This window comes from Oncorhynchus mykiss, chromosome 12, assembly GCF_057628025.1.
Source record: "Oncorhynchus mykiss isolate SJ-2025 chromosome 12, ASM5762802v1, whole genome shotgun sequence".
NCBI classification, from domain to species: domain Eukaryota; kingdom Metazoa; phylum Chordata; class Actinopteri; order Salmoniformes; family Salmonidae; genus Oncorhynchus; species Oncorhynchus mykiss.
In genome coordinates, this window is record NC_143033.1 from 26,544,719 (window position 1) to 26,563,666 (window position 18,948).

The following is an 18,948-nucleotide window of genomic DNA, read 5'->3' on the forward strand; positions in this document are numbered from 1 at the left end:
TTAAAGAATAAAGGGCACAACATTGTTATCAAAAGGAAAGTACTTTCAAAGTGTACAATACAAAAGGGAAAGACATTTTGTATATTTCTTTCTCATGAGAAGTTCTCTCGACTAGTTAATTAAACTATCCCTCGAAGGGATACGTTTTCTGTTCACAGGTTAATTACTTGTCTCTTTCAACACCTAGATAAATTAATCACACCTTTGGAGGAACTCAGTAGTAACAGTCAGACATAAAGCGGCAATACATTTCACACATTACTTTTAATAATTATGCCTATGGCAGACTATCTTAGCAAAAGCGATGCTAGCTGTACCTCACACGTGTTAAGACAGTTCCTTCACATCTGTAAAAACTTTCCCGCCTTCCCACAGGGAGGTGTTTAAGAGCCAGTGTCAGCAGATTGGGAGAGAAAAAAATGTCTTTAAAATCATGCAAGTTTTCTGCATGTAAAAACAGTTCCAGTTCCATAGTGGTTAAGTAGGCCAGCTTTAATTTTAATGTGGCAGCCTTCTGTAGAGTATAAAGTTATACTGCAGACCTACTTTCCCAGTGAGTGGTTCTGTATGCTGTAGCCCACAGGTCAGGCGCCCTTGGAGCAGGACTGCCTGTTCCCCTCCACTCTGAGGAGAGCCATGGCACTAACCTGAGAGCTCCCAGGACAGGAACAGTCTGTGGGAGCAGTGCAGGCAGGTGAGCAGTGACTGTTGGGAATGGATCTTTTGTTCAACAAAACAGTCTCAACATGGTAAGCCACTGCATAAGAGACTCCATATTTGAGCTTGTATGATTTAATTACCAACATTTAAACAATGTGAAACCATGTTATAATACAAGTTCTCTTGGAAATGTATCAAGGGACTTTAGTGCTTACAGTCCATATCAGAACCAGTTCTCATAACGGAGTGATAACATCTTAGGAAATAAAAATGCAAATGGTAGGATAATTTCAATTTAAAAACATGTTTATTGCAGCCTTTAACAATAGGAGCTGCTCTGATCACACTGAAAAACAACCTCTATGTACCAGTATGTTGTCAGGCTTGCACACCGTCACCTGTATTCCCGGGATGGACAATTTCACCTTGATCACAAAACGCAACAGAATAGATCTGGGGATATGGGGGCGGCATTCATTCTATATAGAATGATTAGACTGATCGACATTGGGAATATTTCTACTCACTATCTTGAATAGAAAACAAGAAAAAAACATGCATGTGATAGAAATTACAAACATGACAATATTCCAGCGACATTAAAATGTACAGAGTAGATTTGTGTCCAGAGATTCTCCCTTTTCAAGTGCATCATCATAGTGGGGTCTGCCAAAGCCTGGCGATGACTGTGAAAGTTCAAAGCCTTTATGAGTAGTGACAGCACACGTCTCTCCCAGCATAGGCTCAGCCTCCCCAGAGGAGAGAAGACTCAGTCGTCGTGAATGTTGAAGAGCTTAGCCACTTCATTCAGATCGGCATGTTCCTCTCCATCTTTGATGATCTGCAAAGACAAGAATGCAAAGCAGTCTATATTTAACTGCGTTCAACATCACTTAAGTGACATGGAGCGGGTTAAAGAACAGAGAAAATATGTATCCTCTGATATTTGTGACAGTTCTCACCTTCCTTGCAACGGGCATTCTGTTGAACACGTTCCACAGGATAATGCCCACCACCACTTTGTCTCGCAGATAGAAGATCACTCCTTTCCCGTAGTTGTCCTTCTGCTCGAGTACTGGAGGGGGTTCAGGGGTGGAGGAGGCTACAGGGCTACTGGCCGTCCCCTCAGTCTCACTCTCCGAACGGATTCCAGTTCCTATCGGGATAGGAAAGACGCTCAGTCTGTCTTTAAAACAATTGTTGGGGGGGGGGTTTAAAAGTTGAGTTGATTTGTAAAACAGAGGTCCTTATGTAGAATCAAATAGTTGTCGGCACATGCTTTGTAAACAACAGGTGTAGACTAACAGTGAAATGCTTACTTACAGGCCCTTCCCAACAATGCAGAGATGAAAAAATTTAAAAATGATACCGCGAGGAATGATTACACAATGAGCAACGATAACTTGGCTATATACACAGGGTAATAGTACCAAGTCATTGTGCAAGGTAAGAGGTAGATATGTACATATAGGTAGGTGTAAAGTGACTAGGCAACAGGATAGATAATAAACAGTAGCAACAACGTATGTTATGAGTCAAAAGAGTTAATGCAAAAAGGGTCAATGCAGATAGTCCGGGTAGCTATTTAACTAACTATTTAGCTGTCTTATGGCTTGGGGGTAGAAGCTCTTCAGGGTCCTGTTGGTTCCAGACTTGGTGTATCGGTACCACTTGCAGTGTAGTAGCAGAGAAAACAGTCTATAACTTGGGTGGCTGGAATCTGACAATTATGTTGACTGTAAATCAGTATAATGTGGATGGTTATACCTGACTTCTCTGTGGCAGCTTTGGGGGTGTCCTTAGCAGTGGCTTTGGCAAATACTCCAACCGTTGGAAGGCTACTGTCTACTATCCCAATGGCCTCATAGCCTACATCAGGCCCCAGGTCACTCCTGTGGGACAAAATAGGACATGAGATACAAGGTTAGAGGAGAGGGAGCCACTGACGACTAGTGACAAGGAAACTGAATGATATGACTCGTACCAGAACATGGACTGATGCCAGTAGGGCTTATTGGCTCCCGTCATGTTCTCTCCGGCCAGCCGGCCACTCACGACTGCATGGTCATGGTGCTCCACTCGCCTGCGGCCCAGTCTGATGTCATAGAAGCACGCTGCATCACCTGCCTGTAAACAGAGGACACAAAGGATCACAACAGTGGCCTACATAGTCATGATACATCGGTAATAAATGACCACACTTTTTAGTTTATAGTTTCCTTGTGCTTGAGAATGAGAGTAAAGGATGCATATCTTATGAGATGTTCTCAATCTTTCAATGGGGGAGCTCTTCTTTACTGAGAATTGACCTTTCAGAAGAAAATGAAGTAGGAGCCGAAGACAACCACTTGAATTTGCACTTACCACCCATATATTGGACCTAGCCTGCAGTTCTGCGTTGACCCGAAAGCCCCCAAAGTCAGAGTCTACCTCCAGACCTGCTGACTTGGCCAGCTCTACGCTGGGCTCCAGCCCAACAGCTGCAACAATATGGTCCGTCTTCACCACACGACCATCCTTCAGTTTGATCTCCACTTTACCATCTTTGAAGCTCACAGCTTTTACCAACGCTTCTGTGATGACCGCCACTCCCTCTGTAAAAGGTGAAAGATGAATTTCGGTATAAATAACTTACTTAAAAGAAGTATCAACCAGGCAAGGTTGGCAATGGCTGCCTCAGTCATTTCCACAGGGGAGAAGAAACTGCCATATACAGTCCATTAGTGAAACATACAAGTAATAGAGATTAAAGAGGTTTCCCCTTCTTACCGCTCTTGACTTTGGCTGTTGTCCAGTTGCTTAGATACTCCGGCAGCACCTTTCCCATGTTGCCCTTCTCAGGGAACATCTGGATTACCTCCAGGTCAGAATCAGCAGCTGGGAGAAGGACGGACAGAGACACATTACAAAAAGGGGCATTTCACTGTGGTGAATATTGGTTCAGTAATAGTGTCAAATTAATTGGAAAAACACATGTTTGAAAATATTTTTGACCTTATTTGCACTCACTGTATATATACTTTTTTCCCTACTGTATTATTGACTGTATGTTTTGTTCATTCCATGTGTAACTCTGTGTTGTTGTATGTGTCGAACTGCTATGCTTTATCTTGGCCAGGTCGCAGTTGCAAATGAGAACTTGTTCTCAACTAGCTTACCTGGTTAAATAAAGCTGAAATGAAAAAATAAAATAAAGCTATTAAGACTAAACAGGACGTGCTCTTAGGCTATAGCTCGATGATGGAATACAAGGCTAGTAAACCTAGTAATAACATTACTTATTGATCATCATAATAGTAATAATACCAATAAGGAGATAAAGGAAAAAGGAGGGTTATCATAATAAACATAATTTGACCATTTGGAACAGCGTAAACACTAAATAACAATAATACCATGGTCCAACGAAAAAAAGTATAAAGCCTTTATTACAGCATTGCAAAGATTAAAAAACAGCCACATTTGTGAAATTGTTGCATGAGGCTTGGTGCTCACGGAATCAGTAGGCTATTAAACAAGCACCCAAACAGGATGCGTCTTATTTCTGTAGATACAGTGCATTCGGGAAGTATTCAGACCCCTTTACTTTTGACATTTTGTTACAGCCTTATTCTAAAATGTATTAAATCGTTTTATTTCTTCATCAATCTACACACCTCATAATGACAAAGCAAAAACAGGTTTACAGGTTTAAAAACACTTGCACATTTACTTAAAAAAAATACAAAAACTGAAATATCACATTTCCTTATGTATTCAGACCACTCAGTACTTTGTTGAAGCACCTTTGGACATGATTACAGCCTCGAGTCTTGTTTTTTTAATATGTTTTTTTACCTTTATTTAACCAGGCAAGTCAGTTAAAGAACAAATTCTTATTTACAATGACGGCCTAGGAACAGTGGGTTAACTGCATTGTTCAGAACGACAGATTTTTACCTTGTCAGCTCAGGGATTCGATCTAGGTTACTAGATTACTTTCGGTTACTGGCCCAGTGCTCTAACCACTAGGCTACCTGCCACCCCATATAATACCGAAAGCTTGGCACAACTGTATTTGGGGAGTTTCTCCCATTCTTCTCTGCAGATCCTCTCAAGCTCTATCAGGTTGGATGGAGAGCTTGCTGCACAGCTTTTTTCAGGTCTCTCCAGAGATGTTCGATCGGGTTCAAGTCCGGGCTCTTAGCTGGGCCACTCAAGGACATTCAGAGACTTGTCCCAAAGCCACTCCTTTGTTGTCTTGGCTGTGTGCTTAGGGTCATTGTCCTCGTGGAAGGTGAACCTTTGTCACAGTCTGAGGTCCTGAGCACTCTGGAGTAGGTTTTCATCAAGGATGTCTGTACTCCGTTCATCTTTCCCTCGATCCTGACTAGTCTCCCAGTCCCTGCAAAACATCCCCACAGCACCATGCTTGACCGTAGGGATGGTGCCAGCTTTCCTCCAGACATAACGCTTCGCATTCAGGCCAAAGGTTCAATCTTGGTTTCATCAGACCTTTTACTGAGGAGTGGCTTCAGTCTGGCCACTACCATAAAGACATGACTGGTTGAGTGCTGCAGAGATGGTTGTCCTTCTGGAAGGGTCTCCAATCTCCACAGAGGAACTTCTTAGTCACCTCTCTGACCAAGGCCCTTCTCCCTCGATTGCTCAGTTTGGCTGGGTGGCCAGCTATAGGAAGAGTCTTGGTGGTTCTAAACTTCTTCCATTTAAGAATGGAGGAGGTCACTGTGTTCTTGGGGACCTTCAACACTGTAGACATTTTTTGTTACCTCCCCAGATCTGTGCCTCGACACAATCCCATCTCCGCGCTTTACGGACAATTTTTTCGACCTCATGACTTCGTTTTTGTTTTGACATTCATGGTCAACTGAGGGACAGGTGTGTGCCTGTCCAAATCATGTCCAATCAATTAAATGTATTGCTGGTGGACTCCAATCAAGTTGTAGAAACATTTCAAGGGTGATCAATGGAAACAGGATGCACCTGAGCTCAATTTCGAGTCTTATAGCAAAGGGTCTCAATACGATATTTAAATATTTATTTATTTTTGACATTTGCAACATTTCTAAAAACCTGTTTTTGCTTTGTCATTATGAGGTACTGTAATGAGAAAACAAATATTTAATCAATTTTAGAACAAGGCTGTAAAGTAACAATGTGGAAAAAGGGGTAGGAATACTTTCCAAATGCACTGTATATAGAAATGATTTATAAAACAAGGCACATTTAACAGTTAGGCAATTGATTATAAACTAATTAAATTGTGTTTTCCTCTCTCCTCACTTTTCTTAAGACAAGGGCTGTTTTCTCATCTCCCAACTCTGCTGCTGCATTGTTCTCAACATCAATATGCTGGTTAACTTTGTTATTATGCACATAGCAACATGGTCTAGGAAATGGCGCCAATTCAACAGCGCACTAATGTGTTTCAGAATTGCGGACAGCGACCACTATCCAACGCAGGAGAAAGCGCATTTGTTATAAAATTATATTTTATTTGTGTTGCACCAACATTCTCACATAATATAACCACCATATACAATTTTAGTTTCACATGTATGAGACTGATGGATTGTGCCATCTCCACGGTCTCCCCAATGGATAAGTCCACTGTGACAGGTGCCTTGTACACTATGAAATCTTGGTCGACCAATAGCCTATCAACCAAACAATCGAGCAGTGGACAAAATGGGGTCAGCCTACTTAACTTACATCTCCTGCCCAGGGCACAGGCCAGCTCACTCCCCAAGAAACCTCCTCCAATGATGGTGATGGATTTGGTGTCTCTGGAGACCTTATCCAAAGCTTTGAAATCTTCAACCTAGGGATGATATCAAGTATTCCCTGTCAATGATAGCAAGTAACTACAAGTATTCCCTGTCAGAAAAACATACTTGCTGGCACTTATCTTAAACCATTTTATTTTGAATGATCGACATCACTATAGTTTTACGCAAAACAGGAAGTACATGACATAACTCAGGGCTCCATTGTAACAAACCTAACGCAATGGTAAATCGAAGTGCAGGGTAGCGCTATAGGTTCAGGGGTGTCAGAAATATTTTTACTAATTTCACCATCACAGTTATCGGTGCACTTGCTGGCGTTGGCACGAAAGGGCTAGGTTTTGATGAATAAAACTATTTGTGGGTGTGGCGATACGTGGTTGCTTCAAGTTCTGTATTGCCTTGGAATCAACTCCAATGTTAGTCCGTTATAGTTTGTTAAATGTAGACCCATCTTTGACAAATAGGTTAACTTGAACCCATTTGCAGTCCATTGTTCTAAGTAATTGCATGGCTTCAATAGCATTCACACTGATATAGGGGCCGGGCCTACTGTAAATTACATTCACACTGATATAGGGGCCGGGCCTACTGTAAATTACATTCACACTGATATAGGGGCTAGGCCTACTGTAAATTCATTATTGATAAAGGCCTAAATAGAGAAGGAATAATTCTAAACAAGTTCTAAACAAAACAACCTGTTTTAAATAGGCTGTCACTTACAGGCACCATCATTTCTCCTTGTGGGCATATAATATTAAAATGACAGACTATGGAGAGTTTAACACTTATCCTTTTCACAGTAGCTGGACAAAGATCCAATATAAATAGCAAAGGATAATGTCATTTTACTGCTCCCAAATATGCCTGTTTTTTTAATGACCATAATCGGAACCATCTTACAGGTCAGATCTCCAGAAGTTGCATTACAAGAGCGCTATGGACATGGTCAACATAAAACCAGGAAGGTCAATTACTCTAACAAGTTTGGTTGTAATAAAATTAAATGAAAAAGCAATATGTTGTTTTTTTAAACAATAAATGTAAAGATATCATAAAAATCAACAGGTTAAAAATACAGGCATTGCTGTTGAACCAGCCTTCATTATATTAGGCCTAAGGGAGGGATTGGGTTTTTAACGTATGAAACAGGAAAACCAGCCATTTTTACAGGTTACAGATCACTTCTAAATACGAGGTTCACCGGTATTCACCAAGGTTCTCATCTCTCGTTTCATGACAGGCATAGACATGTAGCCTGCATCATGGAGGGGGTTTTACGCACGTCCAAAACGGGACCTACATGACTAAAATAATGTGGGCCTGCCTACAATGCATAGATAAAAAGGTGTCAGCTCAGTTTTACTCCTCTCAAACTTGATATTTTAAGAAAGCTTTGATGAAGATTTATTTCCAAGCTGTCTCAGAAGCCAAACCCTTTATCGACAGTCTTGACTACTTTGTATTTCTAAATACAAAGTATACAGAGGCACCAAAAGCACATTAGCCTACTCTTGTTCCATGTTCATATGGGCATTGTGCTTCTTGGCTAGATAGGCTGCGTTTGAGGTCAAAATTCATGCCATAACCAATTGCGTTATCAATAAAAAAAACAGCATTTGGTAGGTCTTAAATATCCCCATCAGTACTGCCTGAAATTAGCACTTAAGGACACCGCTCATATTTTCACCCTGCCCAACTGAGCTAATATAAGACAGGTAAATTGCCAAACCTGGCGTTAAGGCTGGAAAATGCCAGCGCAACTGTTTGCAATTTCGTCATGGAAAAACTAACGTGCGTTTGACACTAGCGCCACCTTAACTCCAGTCCGAAAAATAGAGCCCCCAGGCTTGTGATGCATTAACACCAGATCGCATCAATCAAGCACAAAGGCTCTCCCTGGTGGCTCTCCTTACAGATGGAACATGTCTAAGTTATGACCTGGAAGTCCCTGAAGATGACTAAAATAATTGCCCCTTCCTAACATTGTAAAGGACCTAGCTTCAGCATGTTTTGTTGTCATGTCAATGGTACCAAACACCAAATTAATGAATCATCATCTTGTGGCTTCTGCCCACACCTTTTAAAACATTGATTCTATAGGCAATGTGTTTACCTTTCTAAACAGTGTAGTCCTCTTTGTCACCTCTTCTCCAGCTCGCTCAATCACTTGCAGATTCCTTGGGATTCCACCTTAAGAAAAAAGCTCATATTAATTACTGCTCAGTCCTAGCCTGTTGTGAATGTCGCACCCAAGTCAGAAGCTAAACAGGATGCGCTCAATAAACTGGATTTTCACCATGGTTTACCTGTGGCAATCAGGCACTTATCATAGGAGATCTCTGTGTCGTCACTCAGTGTCACTTTGTTGCCCCTCACGTCCATGTGCACCACCTGAAGAAGATTAGGGAAGGTTTGATAAAAATGTGATATTAGGACAACATGCTCATCACTCACAGATTATTCTTCATGGAGGTTGGGTGCTGGATTCGCATTAGTAAAATACATTGAGTGAAATGGACAGCACTCTAAGGATACGGTTTAATAATTTATTCACCAATAAATCATTCACCAATAATTTAATTATTAAAGATTATCCTTGGAGTGCTGTCCATTGCAATCTCCAAGAAAGTTTGATAAATCCTTTTACTAAATCGGAATAAGTTTGGAAAAGATAGTATAACTAATGAAATGTAAGCAAATTCTTCAATTATATAGAATATAGCTCAAGACCAGAATGCTATAAAAACAAACAAGCACCAACCTTTTTCCCAGTGAGCACAGCCACTCCTCCATTCTCCACTTTCTCCAAATCCTGAGGACTAACATAGAATGAGGGAGGCTGGAAGTAGATGCTGAAAACCAGAAATAAACATGCATTAATACAAGAATATTGCACATGTTGATTGTGTTCTGTTAACATGTGAGCACACACACACACACACCTCCTCTCCTTGCCATTCCACTGTTTGAAGCGCAGGGTGTCAACCACACTGGGGTCATCAGAGAACCACAGCTCCTTGGAGAGAGGAGGCCTCATGTATGGAAGGTCTGGTTCATCAGTGATAATCAACACCTGTGGACAGATGTCAAAAGAAAAATAGATTAGTTATGGTCTAAAGAAATCAACATGAGGTAGGACTGCAATTACTCTGCAAAACGTATACCATAATGAGCCTGCTATCATAACACAGCTTGCTAAGTTCTTGGTCACTCCATAGATCAACAACAGAGAGGCCCACTAACCCTGGCTCCTGGGTCCCTGGCCCTGATGGAGCGTGCTGCAGCGAAGGAGGCCGTGCCTCCGCCAATCAAGAGGTAGGGGGCGTGTGAGGGAAACTCTACAGGGGTAGGTGCAGGGACCTCAGCAGGTGCAACAGTTGCAGGTTCCGCAGCTGGGACAGCAAATAGGTAAAATCACTGCCTGGTCTGATACTGTGGACTCAGAGGTAGACCCCAAGCATGCTCCATCCTGCTGTACAATAGAAAACCTCAAGTCTAAAAACACCAGAACCATGTGTAGGAGATTATCATTTAGCCGTACAATGACCATTGCACAAGTAACCTTAAAAAGGAAAGGAGATTCAAATGGAGTTAAGGGAAAACAAAAAAAGTTAAATTGTTATCCATCCATGTGAGAGCTTTATCACTTAGCATAAACAGGACCCAAACATAGACAACGAGTAACCTTAACTGGGAAGGAGAAAATGAAAACGTAACCATAAACAGAAAATGAATAAAGAAATAAAAAGGAGATGTGTTGGAAGTAACCATATCGTGTTTACAGAAAAACCCATCGTGCTGTGTTGTCTGTCTGCCCCCCCCCCCCCCCACTCCAGCAGAGGTTGGACTCAGGTCTTACCACTCTCTGTCTCTGTCGTAGTTTGCGGCTCCGCTGTTTCTGCAGGAAGGCTTCCTGCTACTGGTGTTGGTTCTGTTAGTATAACCGAAGCGTTAGGCAATTGGGAAAAAAATCTGAAAAATCTATTTTGATCATTGAAAAATATGGGATCATTTTCCCATACACTGGTCTGAGTGCTTACCACTCTTCACAACGGGAGCAGGAGGCTCTTCTGTAACCTCTACGGGGGACAGTTCCACTGAAGGTTCTGTTTAGCACAATGGCATTTTAAAAATGTAACGGCTTATTCATTATGCTAGTAGTGACTTCACAAAAAATAAATAAAGACTTCATCTTCATTGGCCAAAGCTCTTACCAATCAGAGCTGGTGCACTTGGCTGCTCCACTGCTTCTTCTGAGACAGATCTAGCTACAAGTGCTGCTTCTGTTAGCATGGGTCCTAAATTATTATTAACTCTATTTCAACTAAAATAAAAATGAACAATGATTTATTCCACGAAGTCAGATCTTACCACTCTTAACTACTGGATCAGCATCAGGCGTCCCTACTGATTCTTCAGGAGCTGGTTCTACCACCGATTCAGGTGCTGTTGAGGTTAATCCATAGTCCATGATTATAGGGTGAACTCCACATCAAAAACCTACAGGAGTGGAAGGCCTGCTTTCTTCATCCATGCAACCATGCCTTACCAATCTCAGCCTCTGGTGTGGTGGGAGGATCCTCTTGTTCCACTGCAGCAACTTCAGGGGACACTTCTGTGTATTTGACCAACATTCTTTAAAAAAGTTCTGGGGGTCTATGATACTTACAGGCCAAGCATTGATTTGACTAAAATGGGGAGTATTCTTCTAGCAACTTTAAGCCATCACCCTCACCTTCGACAATAGGGGTTACTTCCGGAGTTTCCACAGGAGCATCTTCCGTAACAGGTGCAATCTCTGTTAGTAGGCATGACCGTAAAGGTTAAGGGGAGTGGTACAAAAACACAACGCTTGAAAATGTGCTTCACTGGTTTTAGCTCTTCTCCATTTGATATGACGTAGGCAGCTTAACGGACTTCATAGAGGAGTTAACTGTAAAGGTGGGATCTGCCTCCCTCAATTAACACAACCAGAACATTAAGGCAAAACATAATGCAATAACACACAAAATTCATTTTCAACAATATGTAATAAAAAAAAAAAACAGAACATTCCCATAACATCTAGTAGTTATAACGGGAAAAGAAGCAGAGATTGGAAAGGCTGTGGTGTTAGTCAAGATGGTAAACTATTCAAATCAAACTTATTAAAGTTTGATTGATACAGAAAATGTGAGACAGGAGGAGATCCATTCATAATCATGGACCTGTGGGCTAGGTATTGTCAACCAACAAACTCCAATGACGATGCCCCCACCAACATGTCCCATCCAATTACCACAATCCTAGCTATACGTTTGAAATAGTACACATTACATTCAAGGACATGGTATGGTGGGGCATGTGAGTGTAGTTCCAGAACACATGTGCTGTCACAAAACAAGATTGGATGAGTACACATTGCACCCAGAAAGTTGATCCAAGTTTGAGAAGACAAAACATTTTGCAGAATAGGAACAAAGTAGACAACAGGGAAATGTGCTGACGGGAGGTGAGCCACTTGAAGAGGGCGTTAAAACAGAGAAATTGTCACATGCCACAGATAGAAGATGTTTGACCAGAAACCGGCCCCATGCAACACTCAGGACAGGCAACTAGATAAGCTAGTTCTCAGTCTCTGAACTTAAGCATCGCTATACACATAATGGGGTGTGAATGCGTTTGGAAGTTCCAGACGTGATGGAGGAATATAAGTATATAAATAGCTATCTATTCTATAGAACTTGTAGATAGTTCCGTTGTTTCACAGGGGGCGGGTTCCTCTGGAGGTGGGGAGCTCTCCTCCATAGCTGAAAGTGACACCTCGCTCTCAGCCGCTCTCCGAGCTCTCAGCCGCTATAGGTTCAGAGACCGAACCCTGCACAGAGGTCTCTTCATGGTGAGAGATCACATGCAAACTCAACACATATATGTATAGCTAAAGGCCTTCTACCCTGCTGCAACAGTTAAGGGACATATAATTGACCAAACTTAAAGGATCAAGCTCAGCAAAGCTAAAGGCAGCCTGGTAAGTGCAAGATGATAGACAATGACGAGGTTGAACAAATGGAAAGCAGAAGCATGGTAGGTTGGTAGACAAAACTATAGGTTTTCATGTGTTAGCTTTACTTTGAACACACAATTTACAAACTATTAATAACAGCCAAATTAGTGTTGCAAACAGAAGTGACATTGGTGTGATGCCAGGGGTAACTGCTTTATAGAGTATTCATGTTTTCAGTGAAATCTTGCTCTGCCCACCAAACTTTAAAATCTGAAAAGTCACAAATAAAAACCGAACCATCCATGTAAATTAAAACAATATCCAACATAAGAATCCATGCCCCCTAGTGGTGCTTTTCCAGAGTTTGACAATAAACATATAAATATGAAATATACAGTACATTCGGAAAGTATTCAGTCCCCTTGACATTTTACACATTGTTACGTTACAGCCTTATTCTAAAATTGAATAAATACAATATGTTCTCATCAATCTACACACAATACCCATAAAGACAAAGCGATAACAGGTTGTTATCTCATGTAGCTCATGTATTCAAAATGAGAAACAGAAATTCCTTATTTACATAAGTATGCAGACCCTTTGCCATGAGACTCTAAATTGAGCTCAGGTGCATCCAGTTGCCATTGATCCTCAAATCAAATGTTATTTGTCACATGCGCCAAATACAACAGGTGAAATGCTTACTTTAGAAGCCCTTAACCAACAGTGAAGTTCAAGAAATAGTTAAGAAAATATTGAATAAATAAAATAAAAAGTAACAGTAGAACTACATAACATTAACAAAGCTATATACAGGGAGCCCGGTACAGAGTAAATGTGCAGGGGCACAGGTTAATCGAGATAGTTTGTAAATGTAGGTGGGGGTAAAGTGACTATGCATAGATGGTAAACAGCGAGTAACAGCAGTGTAAAAACAAAGGGGGGGGGGGGGGTGGCCATTTGATTAGCTGTTCAGCAGACTTATAGCTTGGGGGTAGAAGCTGTTAAGGGGCCTTTTGGACCAACACCTGGCATTCTGGTACCGCTTGCCGTGCGGTAGCAGAGAGAAGTCTATGACTTGGGTGACTGGAGTCTGACAATTTTTGGGGCCTTCCTGACACCACCTGGTATATAGGTCCTAGATGGCAGGAAGCTTGACCCCAGTGTTGTACTGGGCCGTTCGCACTACCCTCTGTAGCGCCTTACGGTCAAGATACCGAGCAGTTGCCATACCAGGCGGTGATGCAACCGGTCAGGATGCTCGCGATGGTGCAGCTGTACAACTTTTTTGGATCTGGAGACCCATGCAAAATCTTTTCAGTCTCCTGAGGGGGAAAAGGTGTTGTCGTGCCCTCTTCACAACTGCCTTGGTGTGTTTGCACCATGATAATTTGTTGGTGATGGGGACACCAAAGAACTTGAAACTCTCGACCCGCTCCACTACAGCCCCATAGGTGTTAATGGGGGTCTGTTCGCCCCTCCTTTTCCTGTAGTCCACGATTATCTCCTTTGTCTTGCTCACATTGAGGGAGAGGTTGTTGGCCTGGCACCACACTGATAGGTCTTTGACCTCCTCCCTATAGGCTGTCTCATCGTTGACGGTGATCAGGCTTGCCACTGTTGTGTTATCCTTAAGATGTTTCTACAACTTGGAGTCCACCTGTGGTGACATGATTTGGAAAAAAGGCACACACCTGTCTATATACGGTCCCACAGTTGACAGTGTATCTCAGAGCAAAAACCAAGCCATGAGGTGGAAGGAATTGACAGTAGACATCAGAGACAGGATTGTGTTGAGGCACATATCTGGGGAAGGTACCAAAACATTTCTGCAGCATTGAAGATCCCCAAGAACAAAGTGTCCTCCAGCATTCTTAAATGGAAGAAGTTTGGAACCACCAAGACTCTTCCTAGAGCTGTCTGCCCGGCCAAACCGAGCAATCATGGGAGAAGGACCTTGGTCAGGGGGGTGAACAAGAACCCGATGGTCACTGACAGAGCTCCTCTGTTGAGAACCTTCCAGAAGGACGACAATCTCTGCAGCACTCCACCAATCACGCCTTTAAGGTAGAGTGGCCAGACGGAAGACACATGACAGCCCACTTTGGAGTTTGCCAAAAGGCACCTGAGAAACAAGATTCTCTGGTCTGATGTAACCACGATTTAACCCTTTGGCCTGAATGCCAAGCGTCACATCTGGAGGAAACCTGGCACTCTCCCTACGATGAATCATGCTGTGGGGATGTTTTTCAGCAGCTGGGACTGGGAGAATATTCAGGATTGAGGGAAAGATGAACAGAGAGATCCTGGATGAAAACCTGCTTTCGAGTGCTCAGGACCTCAGACTGGGACAAAGGTTCACCTTCAAACAAGACAACGACACTTAGCACACAGCCAAGGCAACTCAGGAGTGGCTTCGGGACAAATCTCTATGTCCTTGAGTGCCCTAGCCAGAGCCGAAACCCTATCGAACATGTCTAGAGAGACCTGAAAATAGCTGTGCAGCAACGCTCCCCATCCAACCTGACAGAGCTTGAGAGGATCTGCAGAGAAGAATGGGAGAAACTCCACAAATACAGGTGTGCCAAGCTTGTAGCTTTATACCAAAGACTTGAGGCTGTAATCGCTGCCAAAAAGGTACTGAATTAAGGATCTGAATACTTATGTAAAATCATTTTTATATATATATATATATATATATATATATATATATATATATATATATATATATATATATATATATATATCTCTCAAAATGCGCAAACATTTCTAAAAACCCGCTTTTGCTTTGTCATTATGGGGTATTATTATGTGTAGCTTGTGGGGGGGGGGGGGGGGGGGGGGCGACAATTGAATCCATTTTGGAATAAGGCTGTATGGTATCAAAATTTGGAAAAAGTGAAGGGGTCTGAATACTTTCCAAATGCACTGTATAACTAGGCTTACATGTTTTTCCTCTTAAGAAAAGTCCACAAATAATCCTTTATTCCAGGTTTTGAACAAGGGTTTATAAAATTTCTCGTAAAAAAAGGCTCAATGCCTAGCTAGAACGCACCGGGTCAAATTGAAGAATAATTTTGCTTTAATCTGAACTATGCAACATAATTTAGCCTTTTATGATTCTCACCTGACCACTAATGTTATACCATCATGCACATTGTTACATAAAACAGAGAGACTACATGTATGACATAAGGGTTGGGGACAGGATTGTTATCGACAAGCAACTAAAAATTCTCACCTTGTGGAGTTTCAGCAGCTTGTTCGCCTGAAAGACAAGATGTACACCACACGAATAATTTTGTTTAGATGTAAAGACCAAAAAATGCAGATGTGACTTTAGACTGCCAATGTGTGTTATGAATCAAACCTTCTCACCTGGGGCCTCTGTGATTGGTTGTTCTGGCACTACCTTATTTGGTCTGGAAGCAATTTCATTAATTCGTTCCTGATATCGCTCTTTGTCTCCTTTGATGGTGCGGTAAGCCTGTGAAGTTACAAAACATTACATCTTTAAACCTCTTTTCGGGGATTTTTCTGCCATTGAAATCATTGGGCAGGACGTCTAAACGTTTTTTTTTTTCAAGATACCCATGTCCAAACAGTGTAAAAATACATTTGCTTTCGGGATGGAAAAACACGCAGTATTTGTTTTTTAAATATAATCATTGAGAACTAACAAATCACCAAAATAAAAGCTAGACAGTCAGGGAGAAGTGAAAATGGCAAAAACCATACATTTAGCAGTATTGATTTTGTTATTATGTTTGAGCAAAATAACAGCATTAGCCATAGCAAAATGCATAGAATTGCAGGAAAATAGCAAAAACATTTTTTTTATTAAATATTTTGTTTTTTTAATCTACGTCGCCAAAATGGGGGCATCTAAAAATGTTATCTAAAATTCAGTCATGCTGACAGGCCCGACTACCTAGGCCCCTTTTTGACCCTCCAACTCAGTTGAATCTTAAATGACTACATTTGCCAAGTTTAAAACCAGAAGGTCCAACACACAGTATTTAAAGGCCTCTGTCAAAAGACATGTAATGAATGGGTGAATGAGGCAAGAGGGCAATGACAACAACTGTTCAATTCCATTGAATAAAGTCCATACATAATCATTAATAGGGTGACCCACACAGTTCTGGCCAAAAGTCAGAAGACATCAAATGCAGACCAGACTTGAAATAGCACCTTACAGTTTGAAGCCCTGATGACATTTTGACTGAACTAAAACGGTCATCAGCTACAAAGGTCAACAACCTATGGTGTCCAATATATTTGCCCTACTTGTTTTTTTAAAGCTAGCCTATAGCACTAAGCAGGTGCACGTGACAGTACACTTTCACAACAAAGCATGATTCACAGTACTACAATCAAAATCCTTTGCATTCACATTGTGATTAGACAAAATAATAATGCACTGAAACTAGTGTGCATTACTGAAAGAAATGGGCAGGACACTTAATACTTACATAAAATCCTCCCCCTACACAGGTTGCTCCCACTAGGAGGTAGTACAAGTTGTTGTCCCCTCTACTCCCTGGAGTTCCTGAGGACATGTGGGCCTGTGGAACCAGTGGCAGTCTTCTCTCATTGTTCAACACTGAAATGAATCAAGGTGTGTGTTAAGTAAGCTGGGCTGGAGCAAAAGCCTGAACATATAGTAGCTGTCCAGGACTAGAGTTGAGGACTCCTGCTGTAGTGTTTTCCATTAGGCTAACTCAAATAGTACATTACTTTTCAGTGGATTAATGGTTATAAAGTAAACAGAAATAGCCTGCATGTGTCAAGTTATGACACTAGTCAATCATTCTGGTGATTTCATAAAGGTAGTTTAACATATCAGTTGAATCTGTTCTTTGTCTCACCATCTCAATAAGACCTTATCTGCAAAGAAAACCTGACTGGCTGATAATGATGCATGGCTCAATCATACTAATACTTCCTAAAATACATATACACCTGATGGATGATCCAGTTTGACATTATAAACAGTCTGAAATAAGCGGTGTGTATATGCACCCGAGACCGTGTTACAAGCCAAGCTTCCCCCCAAGTTATATAATTTCTTCAAACATTTGAATATTGCCCAAAATGTGAGAAACAAATTACTGACGTTTCAAGTTCAGTAAGCCAGCTGAGATAGATGTGAACTTTTTTTCCTACAGAAAATATGTCACGATGGTCCAATGAAGTTGAGATGACGGTGCCCACCACGTAGCCACGGTGGACATGCTTTCTAGCAACGACCTTGGCGGAATACATGGCCATGGGGAGGTTGCGCCACAACAGTTATGATAAGACAGGGCCACGTCGGTTTAAACGCGAGAATATTTCATCCTAGTTAGCAGACATACCTGTGTGTTTCATTACCCACCATGCGAAATGTTGCTAACTAATCTAACGTTAGTAACTAGCTAGCCAACGTTAAATGTATGTCTAGTTAGCTAGCTAGCTACCTATGACACTTAATTAACGTTAGCTAGCTAACTAGCCGCATCTGTAGTTAGTGCATTTTACTGCACATTAACGTTACTGACTAGCTACCCTAGCAAAGTTATCAGACTGAAGTAGTTCATGTTTGACTTGGGGTGTAGTGTACAGTGAAACCGGTTAACAACTGCACCGTTTCAAAGTTGCACATGCTATCCAGGGCTCACCAAGCTGCTAACGTTACTTACATACTCCCCTTGCATTATGCCGGCACAAAGTTGAAGAGGACCTGGCGAGTGGGGCTAACTTCTTCCACAGGTTTTTACACGTCCACATTTCGAGTTCACAACAGAGAAACCGCTAGCTACAAGCTAGATCTGTACAACAATGTCGTTGGCTCGCTTTTGCCAGAGACTCAAACAGCTAGTAGCTCTGAAGTATAATTAGAACGGCTAGTACTAGCTACAAGGCCAGACAGATTTTTTTTTTTAGGTCATCTGATTCAAAAGCGTTTTTTGTCATCACGCAATGCCCGCCCATCTCACCATTTCATTTGGTGGTTTACTTTATGTGTGCATGTTCTTTCGATGCACATTGGCTCACACTCATGTGTTCGAGCATATCAATAATTTCTCTGGTTTCAATTTTACGCAGTTGGTGTGCTCAAGACTGAGAAAGTAGGCTTGCTCTAATAAATAGATTGTACAAAATAATGATTACAGCAAATATGGTTTAAAACTTTGAGATCTGGTGCTAAAACCCCCAGTGTATTCTAAAACCAGAGCTGGAGAAGCATAACTGTCACTGAAAAATCAGTTGGTGCCATTTATTTATTACATTGTTTGGAACAATATTCAAGAAAAATATTGTCATGGCGGGATTTCAAACTGAATGTGTATATTAATTCGCGCATAATAATAATATTATGACTTTACTATTTACCACCATTGTTCTTCTCGCTGTTCCTGCAGACCGTTCTCGAGTTTACAAGTAAATTATAATTCCCGACATTTCTGAGTACATTCCGGTTCGACCTAGCTAACAAACTGCCCAGTTAGCTCTGTAGCTGGCAAG

General features: G+C 41.5%; 1 protein-coding gene across 6 annotated transcripts; it reads right to left on the bottom strand.

The window, feature by feature from the left end:
• Positions 1-948: 948 nt before the first annotated feature.
• aifm1 (apoptosis inducing factor mitochondria associated 1) lies at positions 949-18,680 on the bottom strand. 6 transcript variants are annotated; one of them, XM_021623172.3, is made up of 22 exons: positions 18,123-18,680; positions 16,914-17,044; positions 15,817-15,925; positions 15,680-15,706; positions 11,188-11,250; positions 11,002-11,067; positions 10,824-10,898; positions 10,667-10,720; positions 10,493-10,558; positions 10,312-10,383; positions 9,696-9,844; positions 9,395-9,525; positions 9,214-9,304; positions 8,759-8,843; positions 8,566-8,642; positions 6,373-6,481; positions 3,430-3,537; positions 3,025-3,254; positions 2,645-2,787; positions 2,428-2,552; positions 1,623-1,816; positions 949-1,501 (listed from the first exon to the last, which is right to left on the bottom strand). In XM_021623172.3, exons 1-22 carry the CDS (start codon positions 18,208-18,210, stop codon positions 1,430-1,432), a joined length of 2,265 nt encoding a protein of 754 aa, XP_021478847.3. In that variant the 5' UTR covers positions 18,211-18,680; the 3' UTR covers positions 949-1,429. The 6 variants fall into 6 exon arrangements, with proteins under 6 accessions (XP_021478847.3, XP_021478846.3, XP_021478845.3 ...); XM_021623171.3 differs by having other exon boundaries at positions 10,667-10,735; XM_021623170.3 differs by having other exon boundaries at positions 10,667-10,750.
• Between the last annotated feature and the right edge of the window lie 268 nt (positions 18,681-18,948).

What these genes read in the sequence shown, in the direction of transcription:
- aifm1 (XM_021623170.3), bottom strand. Translation starts at nt 18,210, where the DNA reads ATGTGGACGTGTAAAAACCTGTGGAAGAAGTTAGCCCCACTCGCCAGG. An exon ending in TGGAATGGCAAGGAGAGGAG is followed by an intron (nt 9,305 to 9,394) that starts GTGTGTGTGTGT and finishes TCTGGTTTTCAG; the next exon opens with CATCTACTTCCAGCCTCCCT. An exon ending in GGACTACACTGTTTAGAAAG is followed by an intron (nt 6,482 to 8,565) that starts GTAAACACATTG and finishes TATCATCCCTAG; the next exon opens with GTTGAAGATTTCAAAGCTTT.